Here is a 12,952-nt window from a genome sequence, read left to right as displayed (position 1 = left end):
ATTAAGCGGCGGTTTTTGGCGTTCTTTCGCGGTTTGTGGTTTTAATTACTCTAATTTTTCAGGCCCTGGCCTCTATCGGTGGCTAATTTGTCTTTTAAACTGGTTGGATATCTATATTTCGCGGTTTGTGGTTCTTTGTAGCCCTGCGGGACAATCTAGTTTGACATGCCTATTTAGCGACGGTTGTTGGCGGTCTTTCGCGGTTTTGGTTTTAATTTCCCTCATGCTTCAAGCCCTGCTCTCTATCGGGGGTTCCGTGTGTCTGTGGTGGGGACAGTCCCTCCTTTCAATAGGCATTTGGGTATTTTTGCCGCTTTGCTCATTTGTCTTTACGTATGACTTTAATGGTCTTCCATATTTGGTTGTCTCTTTTTGGATACGTTTTTGTCCCTGCTGGCCTTCCATACTAGTGGAACAATAATTTTTCACACCTATAGAGTGTATGCAATAAACCAACCGGAAATGACAGTCATGTTGGCATACAGTTCTACGATAGCTGAAGATGACAGAGGGACAGTCTCTAGATCGATTCAACAACCATTCATACATATCACATGTTTTATTGTCCTATTATCATGCGAATCGCCCCGTGGTAGGACAGAACTAAAAATGAGAAAAATATTGGTAACCTGACCAAGTTTCTTGTGTTATTCAGATTTAAATAAATAAATAAATAAATAAAAAGATTTCTTTTATTATTTGTCCTGCTAGCTGCTGCACTATACATTACATAGGTTGTTTTTAAATAGGCCCTTAATATAATAAATAATATCCCTGAGAATCAAACATCTTGCTTTGATAAAAAAAAAATCATAATAGCACTGGATGATTAAAATTGTGTTATACTTGATTAATGACAATAAAATTATTGCTTAATAAAATATTGAAAAAATAAGTTGGTCATCGGATTTCGAACTCGAGTCCCCGGAATAAGAGTCCAATATCTTAACCATGAGACCACGGGACTAGGCTGTGAAATAGCGTGTCGATGTACAATATTTATTATATGAATTGATGTGTCGTCCGAAAAGAACAAAAGAATTGTGAAAAACTTGATTTTTTGGCGAATGGGGTTCGGAATTTGTATGTACGGTATTTCAGAAATTGCTAGGGTATATTTGGAAGTGAATCTGAAAAAGTAGTGTGAAGGTGATAACCAGGTAGACCTGTAGCAGTGTCTAAAAATTCTGGGTCAGTATGATTTGCCACTAATTTTCGCTATGAAATACCGCGTGAAATGGAAGCAAAAATATTTGTTTATTACGAGCAATGATTGACTGTAAGATTGGTGGCCCTTTTTGAATTAATGAGTTGTCAAGGTATTACACCTGGGACTGTAAATAACATTTAGCATGGTTTTAGATACATTTTGTACCCAGCGAAAAATAACATCGAACAACAGAAGTCAAGTGTTTTAATGTTAGGTGTAAATATAGTCTCGCGGGAGCATCTGTTATTAGTCTTCTTTATCAGTCTTTTTGTTTTAAACTTGCTGGTCACGGCTACCGCGTGACTCTAATACATGTAATACGATCGCCGAGCTAATACACGCATCGTAAGCGCTGGAAAGAAATCGTTTATTTTTTTATTTTTTTTATTTACGTCTTTTGTTTAGCTCGAAGTTAAAAGGGGTAAAAAGGGGACAGTGTTATAGGTGAAAACATTACAAAACATTTAACTAGGAATTTATTCTTTATTCAAATCACTCTCTATGGCTTTAATTACGGTGATTATTGTTAGAGATATGTATTTTTAACTATAAACTTTATTTTGGGGGCCAAAAGACATTCATAATTCTGATCTAATAACTAATAGCTCTCAGAACGATGTTCGTTCAGAATAGGTAACAATAATTTCAAACACGCAGACTTTAAGTCTTTGAAAATAGGTACACTTATTGTTGACCCACACTTTACATTGTCTTTTATGCAGTAGCCTAAAGAGACACAGAATGGATTTTTAGTGGAACTTTCCATATAGAATGATAATGACCAAATTTCATGAACAAATATTAAGCTACTGGATATCTGAGCTATAGTATGATCTAAATTTCAAAATTGTTAGTTTTAATTGCACCGATTTGATGTAAACTGCCGGAGTATTGCCATAAACAATAAAATAAAAAGAAATTAAAAATTGAGTTCCAATTGCTTCAAAGGCATACTGATCAAAGCACTTCGCCCTACTCAATTAATCTGTTTAAAATGCATTTCAATTAGCCATGAAACTGAAATTTATACTCAGTTACCATAGCATTAAAGGCAGTTGCCATACAAAATCTAAACCCATATTTTTAATTGCTTCAAACAAAAGCATACTGATCAAAGAACTTCGCACTACTTAATTAATCGGTTAAAAATGCATTTCTATCCGTCATGAAACAGAAAATCATAATTATTCTGACTGATATGAATACGGTATTTAACCTTGAGACTGGGTGGACTTTCAAATCCTTAAAAGTACTTATTAAAAAGAGGTTTATTTACTCAATAATTGACAGTTGAACTATGATAATCCCTATTCAACATGTTCGATCGGGTGTAAAGCAGGAAATTAATTATCCCATTATACTCAGAATAGCAATTTGGGGAAAATATCAAGATATCATTTACAAAATTATCTTGAAAGGTATTGACGCTATGTATATAATTTGGGTATCCAAAACCTCGGTCGAGGTTTTCCAAAGTTTAAAAAATAACGGTTAATTGATGAAATAACGGTTAGTTAATGAAAAAAAAGAAGTGAAATTTAGCAGCGCGACGAGGTTTATTACCCGTAATAGAGTTCTATTGTATCCGCTAATGTATTCTATTCATAAAAACTACTGCAGGAATCGCGGCAATTCCTGAAATACACATTTATTGCTGATCTCTACCGCCGGCGTTTCGCAATTGGTTGAATCCAACCAAAAGCGTCCACGGGCCAAAAATAAAAGTCCAAAATAAAAATGCCTCCACAATTTTTTTCCTTTTGCCCATTGATTGATGGCATATTGGCCTTATAGGAACCAAAAGTGCCATCACTTATCTTGAAAAATAAATCCAGGACGTGTGATAGTAAATGTGACATCAAAACCCAATGTTACCTACGAATACCACTAGGATGCTTTCACTATCGCAATACTATAACCTAAAACAAATGGAATATTCCCATTAACACTTTTTTCGTGTAATGAAGACCACGGGGTGTCAGGAAAACGCTAACTCAACCAGAAAATATTTGTTTTTATTTTTATAACGCGATCAATATGATCTTAGTCAATTTATGATAGTTTATTTTTGAAAATGAAGTTTAGGTCAGTTTCTGTATTTTATTTATCAAATGAGTATGACTCAATTTACATATTGTATAAGAAAGAGTATGATGTCTGTTTTCAGGCATATTAGGAATTATACGCATATACCTAAAGCATTACAAAATGATAGGTGAAGAAACCCTGGTATTCGTAGGTAACATGAGCGGTCGAGCGATTTTAACAATATCTATATTAAGTTTAGAGGTTCTTATTTTGATATTATGATAATGAATGAATAAAATAGTAGTTGTTGGATCTCTTTTAGATGGTACGTCCAAATGAATAAGTGCTTTTACCTTAGATCAACATTTTTTTGATGCTTTTAGCAAGATTTTGAACACTTCATTTTGATATACAAGTAGTTAAACAGCAACTTTACATAATAAATAATTGTTGAATGAATCCGTATATGGGAAATAATATTGTCCGGGGGTACCGCTTAAAGTTTTTGACAATTAATTTCCATTGGTAGGAACACTTCATTACACATGTCATGTATTATGCGGTTCTCGTAAGTAACATTTCAGTATTTGTAGGTAAGAATTAGACTTTTGGTGGATATCGCAATCAAATCTTCATTTTATAAAGCACTTTGAATGTATTATTTTCTTTATGTGCGTTTATTGATACTTGAGACCCTATCATGTATATTTAATGTCGGTTCACAGTGGTTGAAAGAGGATTGAAGTAAGAAACAAAGGCAATAAAGTGACTTTAATTTGCTTAATTGCACACAAATCGCTTAAAACCGTTATTGCAGACTTGTGAAGTCCATCTTAGAGTCAGTTACGTCTTGTGGCCTTTTGTTTGAGAGCAACTATAATTAGCTTTATACCAGGGTCCACCACTGTGTTGTCTAGATCATGAGACAATGATAAAAGTCGTTTTTGTCCATGGTATTCGTAGGGAAACTTAGCAAAAACGTCAAAAGTTACCTTCGAATAAACCAATTTGGACACAAATTACTCAGAAACCAGAAGGTTGGTAAACGTTTAAAATGAAACACACATGACAGCTGACAAATCCAAGTATTTATCCCCTTCTAATCTTCTTCGAATCTTATTTTTCTTTCAAATGAGCAGGCCATCGTCTATTTCAGTACATATTTTTCAACAATTAAGCCGTATTCAGTTTTGCAAGGTGGGCATGTATGTAAATTCGCAACTTTCATTGACATCGTTATGTACCAATATAGGCATTGGCATGAATGGTGGTGTTTCACAATACTGTCATGATGTCAAATTGTTTTCGTAGGTAACATTCGATTACAGAAAAAATTTACCTACGAATACTTGCTTTTATTGTTGACATCTCAGAAATATTTAAACGCAGGCTATTGAAACTTGGTAGAAATAAAGAGTGTATTACCCTGCACCTATTGCTTAACTATTGTTTACTATTCTCTCAGTTTGTGGAAATGACACAGCTTTTAACATGTATTCGGAGGTAATGCATATTGTTTACTAAACCTACCTTTGTGCCATTTAGAATTTCTGGCAGCTAAACACAATAATAAAGATGTCCGAATGCAATGCATTTCAGTATTGGACATATCAAAGCTTGTATCAATTGCGCATTTATTAGTGATTTCCATTTTTAAAGATATATCTAGTGCTATGAAAATTGTATTCGTAGGTAATGCAAAAAATACATAATTATGTACAAATATGTGAAAAATTGAACAGGCAATCTTTGAATACACACCTTTCAGGAAATCAATCTAGATTCAATCCAATGACTTCTTTTCATAACTGATTTAGACGTTTTAAAAAAAACTTTAAGAAATATTTTGAAAAAATGGGTAAAAATAGCATGTTTTGGGGTCTCTGTGTCTATTTTTTTCACAGAAGGGGGTCTTATTATACATGGCGCGAAGCGTATGATCAAGGCAAATAAACACAATACAAAAACGAATGCCAATTGATTAATACTTTTAAGTTATGGGCCTGAACATGCCGTGTACACTTTTCGTTGGATTCGACCAATTATTACTTTTCAAAATGATCCCATACTCTTACAATTATATATTTATATGTGCTTTTTATATAATATTAATAAATTGCAATTATGAAAACTACAAACTTTTAAAGTGAAAATATATTTACCATCGAAAATATATCATACTTAAATTCTATAGAATCTATAATATCCAACCCAGAAGTGCCCATTTATTTTCTAAATTGTTGTAATAGCGCCCAAATATCCCCACAAATATCTTATACACGATTTTATTGATTCATTTTGGGCTTACCAAAAGTCAGAAGTCGTCAAAAAGGGCAACATCCTCACCATTACCAAACGCTTTACAAATTATCCTCGCTTGACCAAACACGCATAGTACGTTGATTGATCGAAAGACCTAGCAGAGTTATAAGGCACCGCGTGGCTTGTCTTAACAATGCAAGAGAGACGTACATCTTACCCACTAACACTAGCCCATTTACAAAAACCTATTGAACAGTTACGTAGTCAATCGATAGTGCGGACACTCTTCACTCGCAAACCACCAAAATTCGTGCTATTTTGGCGTTGGAAAAGAAATCTCGTGAATAGAGTGCCCTCTCAGAAATATCTACTATCTGCTTACATATTTACACTCTAGAAATGCCAACTAAAATCATCCAACAACTTCATTTTAAGAATTATTTCAGTATAAAAATCAATAGGAACAGAAAGAGTATGGTCTACTCATTCCAGGAAAATGTTTCATTTGTTTCTTCCACCATTCTATATTTCCCTAAACTTATCACATTTTTTATCCAAAATCCTATGTAAATGATTCTCCACGCTACGCAGAAATTATGTGCGATAAATCATACAAATTTTACAAAATTTTACATAACTTTAGACAGTATTGGAATATCTTGATGATTTTAGGCATTTTGAAGGGCAACATAAGTATATCAAGAAATCAAATATCGCGCCCTCGTCGCAACCTCCATGTAATTGAAGGTCGTAAACGTTAATCCGATAACAGTAGAGGGTATTCATTACTTCATCATTTATATGGTTGCTCATGCTTCAAATTCCTCCACATAGGCTGTTTAGCTTAATCAGGAAGTGACCTCTTGAAATGATATCACACTGATCAGACTGATCTTTATGTTATTACAGCGAGGTCCACATACAATGTTCAACGCAAAGTGAACGATGTTATAACTTGGAGGGCTAACAAACCAACACCGCCAAATTCGACTGACGTGTGTACAACGTGAGATGCTATGAGTAGGGATGACCAATGAACCATCAACTTGATTAGAACACTCCCATAGACATGCAGGGAGCTCAACTGTGCACTGCTTGCACAGACATTTCTAAATTGAGCTCATTCTTTTATTTTTCATAATTTTTCTGTAAAAATTGGGGATGTTAATGGCAATTATGTTTTGTAACTATCTTGCAAATTACAGCAACATAACTTATTTCATTTTCCTGTAAGTGCGAGTCAAAATTGGTCCATCGCCACAGTGCGCTTAATTGCCAGTGGCTGAGTTCAGCACTGCTCAAGAATGGCACAAAATATTCATGTCAATAAGATCAGGTGAACAACGTGGCCTACTGAGCTGTAATTTGGCAGAGTTACCAGTAATACCTCTATCATACCCTCTGTAAAAAGGTTAAAAAAGGTGAACAAGTAGATCTCTAGTTACAAATTAAATCACCAGCTTCCCTTTGGAATTTCCATACTTCTTTCGAATCATGCTAAGAAGACACCTTTCTGAACATAAATGTGAAGTTTCGTGCTCATTTGATGTATTGTTCACCTGATTTCAACCCTAAACGTTTTCTTATATTTAGGCCTATACCATCTACAACTTGCTGCTGGTTATACCTTGTTTAGTACCTGAATGTGCAACCATAACTGTTTCAAAATAGCCCGCGAAAGTCATGCAGCTAACTTCGTGGTCATGCATTGAATTGTATTCAATAAGGAATACTACGGGAACCAGCACCTTTTGTTAGAAGTCACACATGAGCATGATGAGTGAAGTGGATAACCTCTATTGTTGTGAATGAGTCAATGACCTTCAATGACACTTAAGATTTTCTTTGCATACACCTACTAATTGGTCATATTAAACCCAATAACATTGACATTTTTTTTTTGAAAAAAAAGTTCACCTGTACTTAGGGCAATTTTGATTTTGTGCCATATCGGCCATCTTGGATGATTTTTGCCAAATGTTCTCTAAATGCATGATTTCAATGCCTCGGTTTGAAAAAAATAATTTATGCCATTATAAATAAATAAATAATAAATAAATAAATAAATTTCGGAATTTATATAGCGCTTTTTCCAGAGGATTCAAAGCGCTGTAATTTCGCTGCGTGGTGAATCATCACAATCAGATCGCATCAACTAGGCTAGTTGCAGCCGAACCCGGCGCAAACCTATCCGCACTTAGATTGTAACATCCACCCATTTTCTGCAGCTCCCCAAATTCTATTGGGTGAAGGAAGTTTTTGATAACGAAACAACTAATCACCGATTTTGACTAGTAAAGTGCCATTTCATAAGAAACCCCTTTGATACTTTCACAATATGTTGTTTCATGTTTGCATGTTAAAATAAAGAAATATATAAAGGTAAATATATGCTTATGCCAATTTTGCTCCCAATTGTTATTTTTGGACCTTGTCATTTCATTTCGTTCCAATGACCGGTCAGAATGGGAAACTTTGAAAATTCATAATTCGAAAAGTTTTTGACCGATTTTGACCATTTAACCACCAAAATACTTCTATTGATGAGTTCTATCCAGAAAACGATTTGTAGCAATAGGGGCAACATGACATTTTGATGGTTATCCCTACTATGAGGAAATTGAACACTCGTTTTCTGATCATGCATGTGTGTTTATGTTTCGGATAGCGGTTACTTAGCAACCTGGTTGAACTATTTGGTTCAGCTATTATTTTTTTAAATAATTATTTTACCCCATATCATTTAAAAAAAACCTAGTATTTTGATAATTAAAATAGTTGGATGCTATGCAGCTGATTGGGGTGGTCACGGGTCGTTAAAACCACTAACTGCGAAATGAGTATAACGAACTAGTTTGCCCCGCAGGGCTTCAAAGCACCACAAACCGCGAAATATGGATATCCAACTAGAACCGCTAACCGCGAAATATGGATATCCAACTAGTTTGCCTCGCAGGGCTACAAAGAACCATTAACCGCGAAATATGGATATCCAACTAGTTCGCCTCGCATGGCTACAGAGAACCACTTACTGCGCAATATTTTTACCTCAAAAAAGAATTAATATCTACCAAAAACGTTTTTCAAAACGTAAAAAGTGGCCAAAGTTTAAAAAATCTTTCCTGTGTGGCTTTTCACCCTTTTTTAAACTTGGTCCCATTCATAAAAGTTTCTAAAGACCAATACAAAGTTTTCATTCACACTACCGATTATAATTGCAATAATGATGAATATTGACGTTTACTGCTCAAGAAGGATATTGAACAAAAAGTGATTTGAACCGTTCTGGTTTTATTTGTGGGGTAGGGACAGCGAGTTGGTCAGTAATCAACATTTCAGACTCGCGCTGGGCTACGTAGTACATCTGCCAAAGCACTGTACACTTTTTAGTAGACACATGAGAATTTCCACACATGAAGTACAATGTTGATTTTAAGACGTGAAGCCGTTTTGAATTTGACCCCTGGTGACCGTTATAGGCAACACGAACAATCTGCCATCATTTATTTCAAAATTGGAGCAAGTTGAAATGTTACCCCTGCACAACCAGAAAGCGATATTTTAGGCCTACCTTCAAATGTGGGTTTTGTACGATAACTCCATAAAGATAGGTCGTAGCTACCACAAAATGTTCATTGTTTTAATCTTGCGATCAGACGAATAATTTGGTATGTCTTTCAACAAGATCGGAACATTCTAAATTTTTTACCCTTTACAGGGTTCAAATCCAAAATGGTTCCCTGTCTTAAAATCACCTTTGGACCTTGTACTTCATGTTGAAGCACCATGCAATTTTGAACCCTCTTGAAAATTCCTGAATATGAGCATGGGAACGCTTTCCAAAGATCAACACATTTGCCACATTCACCTTGCTATGAACATTGAATTACGTCATCTGTTGACGTAATGAAAAGTGCTTTTAGTTGGAAGTGTTAGCTTTCATTCGATATAAAAAAACTTTTCTGAGTGTATGAAGGGAACACTCGGGGTTTTGTCAAAAACAAATCATAGATGCTGTATTTTCCATACAGAGCTCATACAGCTCTTATGATGCTATGCACTCATCGGTGTAGTGACTGTGTAGAGACAAGGTATTGCTAGGCTAATTTTGGGGTGTTCAGATTTATCCAGGTGGAAACTGTGCATATATGCGTTTATAAGAGAATCGTTTTGTAGCCAAACCTTCCCATATTCCAGGGAAGTTTTCCATGCATTCCCCCATACAAAATCTTAATTAGATTTGTGTGGGATCTGAGAGCAAATCAGATATATCGCATTGCATTTTGAATACGAGAAATGTCCTTCTGATATCAAAATATTTTGATTTTTTGAAACTCGTGACATAGGGCCTAATGCACATTTTATGGAAATTTTTAAATTTCAATAATTCTCGAACAGTTCTCGAAGTAAATTGTATAAATTTGATGATATGTACTAAAAGTGTATGTAGCTGGGATGAAAGCCGACAATAAATTGAACATTTTGACAATTCGTATTGAAGATATAGATTTTTGTCCCCAAAACACCAAACAATTTAGGTCTTTTGGGGTAAAATACGAAAGGTCGATTTCTTGAATTGATCGTCGACTTTTGATCCCAGCTACATACACGTTAAATACATATCCTTAGATTTAAAAAGAAAACATTGAGAACTGTCAAATATCGAACATTTCAATTTTATATAATTTGCCATAATTTGAATTGTATTGCAAATTAAAAAAAAAAAAAATATGTGATACCAGAAGAACATCCCTCGTATTCCGAATGTAATTTGATAGGATTTTTGTAATTCCATGTCCCATAAAACAATACAGCAAACGTTGCTATCCGAGCCCTTAACGGTTTTTTTTTTTCACGTGTTTTAAGCGTACACATGATTGGAAGCGCTTTATAACTATTGTGTTAAGGATATGTTATTCGGTCTTTATTTGCAAGAGATTTAAATGTTTGCATGTTATGAAGTTTTATTAACGCCTTTCCCTATATTTAAGCATTCTCTGTAGAACATTTTGTATATGCTTGGATTGTAGTAAACAACATTTTGTGATCCGTCATCAGCTAAAACATTTTGACTTCTACATCTGTCTCAGAATGAAAAAGTGAACAAAATATGTAAACTTACCTACAACGATGATGACCATAATGAAAGAAACGTCCAAGTCCATTCTAATAATTTCGCGTTTATCCATTTACAGAAAAGTCTGCAGATTTTTAAAATAATATTTAGTAAAGGTGGACTGATCAAACTACATAAAGCGGAATATTCTTAGAAGTCATTCCTTTCCAGACACACAAGTCATATGATCAAGTGCAAGTGGTATCTTCATCTGTAATTCAGCCTAGACGCTTTAAATGTAGCAATCATGACGACAAATTGAAGCAGTGCTACGTGGCACTTATCTGTTTGATCACGCAGGGGTGATCCCATTAACATATATCGGGGAAACCTTGGATCTGCTTCTAAGAAGAAAATGTGGCATTATTAGAAAATTTTCACAAAACCTGGATACGGGGTGACATGACGTGGTTTCAACCGTTTACCGTGCAAAGCCTACTGGATATGGTATGTCATGATGTGCTTTAAACCACTAAAATGGTTAACCTCCCCGCTTGTTCATCTAGAAACACGCTACGGCTGTGGTAAAACGAGGGAATAGGAGTGGCCGCTGAAAGAAAATAAATCGATTTAGATTTTGAAATATCAGCTATAATGGAACGAGCATGATTAATAGCTCGAGTTAAATGGAAATTGCCTCCTAAAGTACAGCTTTAGCCGCAATGTCATTTATTATATTAAATGGCATTATACTTCAATATGTCATACAATATCTATTAGGAAATAACTCGATATGTAACGATTTCGAGGCTTATTTCCGGCATATTACACCTCTCATGTTTTACGATTTTCACACCGAACTCCAAAAATAGAAGACCCTTGGATTTGATAATTATAGCTCTAAAATAACCCTTAATATTGCTCATTCCGCAAATTGCCGCAGCTCCAAATGACCCATTTTACTGGTACGTCGTCATCTCCCAAAGACCCACCACCTCAAAATTCTGGAGGAGCATACCCGCCATAAATTTGATGTGCCCCCCCCTCCCTGTCAGGGGAAGGATGTATCCAAGGTTTGCAAGGCTAGTTAGTTTGTTTTAAATGATCTTCCCGTAGGAACTCGACAACGAACCATTACTGATCGCACTACCACAATCCCCGGTCCAAGCTGGCCCAACTAGGCTACTTTATTGATTCTATCTACAAAATAATAAATAGAATAATAGCTGATAGCTAATTTATTAAAAGCTTCGATCGATTAGCTCTACAGATCAGGCCTATTTTGCACAAGATTAGAATCATTAAAAAAAAAACCACACATTTTCAAGAAAAATGTTCATTAACCCAAAAAGCAACTATACGAGGGTCAGTCAGTATGTTTTAATAGTTGACTCGTGACGTCATGTGGATTGTTTTCATGGCATTTCTCAATGATTACATACACAGTGTACCTTTGTCTTTCAAACAACACATGTAAAAATTATACCATACACATGATTACGTAACAACATTAGCATAAAATTAATAGACTAGGGACAATGCCAAATCAGGAATAAAATGGGCAGGAATAAACACTAGGTCCTCATTTTGAATTTGCTAAAATATGAGACTTGCCATTAAACTTGGGTGGAAATGGGACGTCTGGAAACTTCAACAACTTTAGGGCTGAGGGCTGGTACTCAGTGCGATGATTACTGGTGCAAATCAAACAACAATCTGCGCATGCGTAGGTAGGATGACCGATACAACATGGTGGAAATGCACAAAGATTGCAAAGTTCCATGTAAATATGAATTTTATGAATGATCTCAACCTGAAATGAAAAGAAAAGTTTTAAAAATAAATTTCGCATTCAAAAGATGGCCTCTCTCTCTCTCTCTCTCTCTACTTTTTGTATAAATGTAACAATGGTAGAATAACAGTTATATTTTAATCACGGATTCAAATATTTTCTAGGAGACTCCCGTTTTAATGTTTGGAGATTAGTCAACAGAACTGGCAAAAAACTTAAATTTCCACGTTTGCTATTTTTGGCAATATCAAGATTTTTATAGAAAGAAAAGCCTTGTTTTTGTCAAAAATAAGACATATTTGACCACGAATTTTAAATAAACTAAAAGCTTTACAGCCCAACAAACATGGTTTAATAAACTGGTAGTTTGTGTTCTATTACTGTTCCAAAAGGCAGTATTCGCGATTCTTTAATTCCCGTGAAAATATAAAAAAATACAACAATACCTCATTTCAGCCTCTTATTTCCCTTAACAAAAACGACTCAATTTCACCAGGTGACTCTAGACCTTTGATTTTATGCTAATGCTGTTACGTAATAATGTGTATTATATAATTTAACATGTGTTGTTTGAAAGACAAAGGTACAGTGTTTGTGTAATCAT

At 34.9% G+C, this 12,952-nt stretch overlaps 1 protein-coding gene across 1 annotated transcript in view; it reads right to left on the bottom strand.

Moving 5' to 3' along the window:
• Window positions 1-10,868, bottom strand: part of LOC140139141 (uncharacterized) — a 29,198-nt gene extending 18,330 nt beyond the window's left edge. The window contains exon 1 of the mRNA XM_072160922.1: window positions 10,623-10,868. Within this exon, the coding sequence (XP_072017023.1) occupies window positions 10,623-10,689 (67 nt within the window). The 5' untranslated portion in view covers window positions 10,690-10,868. The remainder of the gene's footprint in view (window positions 1-10,622) is intronic.
• Window positions 10,869-12,952: the final 2,084 nt, after the last annotated feature.

This window comes from Amphiura filiformis, chromosome 18, assembly GCF_039555335.1.
Source record: "Amphiura filiformis chromosome 18, Afil_fr2py, whole genome shotgun sequence".
NCBI lineage: Eukaryota > Metazoa > Echinodermata > Ophiuroidea > Amphilepidida > Amphiuridae > Amphiura > Amphiura filiformis.
The sequence above is the reverse complement of the archived record's forward strand: the minus strand, read 5'-3'. Positions and strand labels throughout refer to the sequence as shown.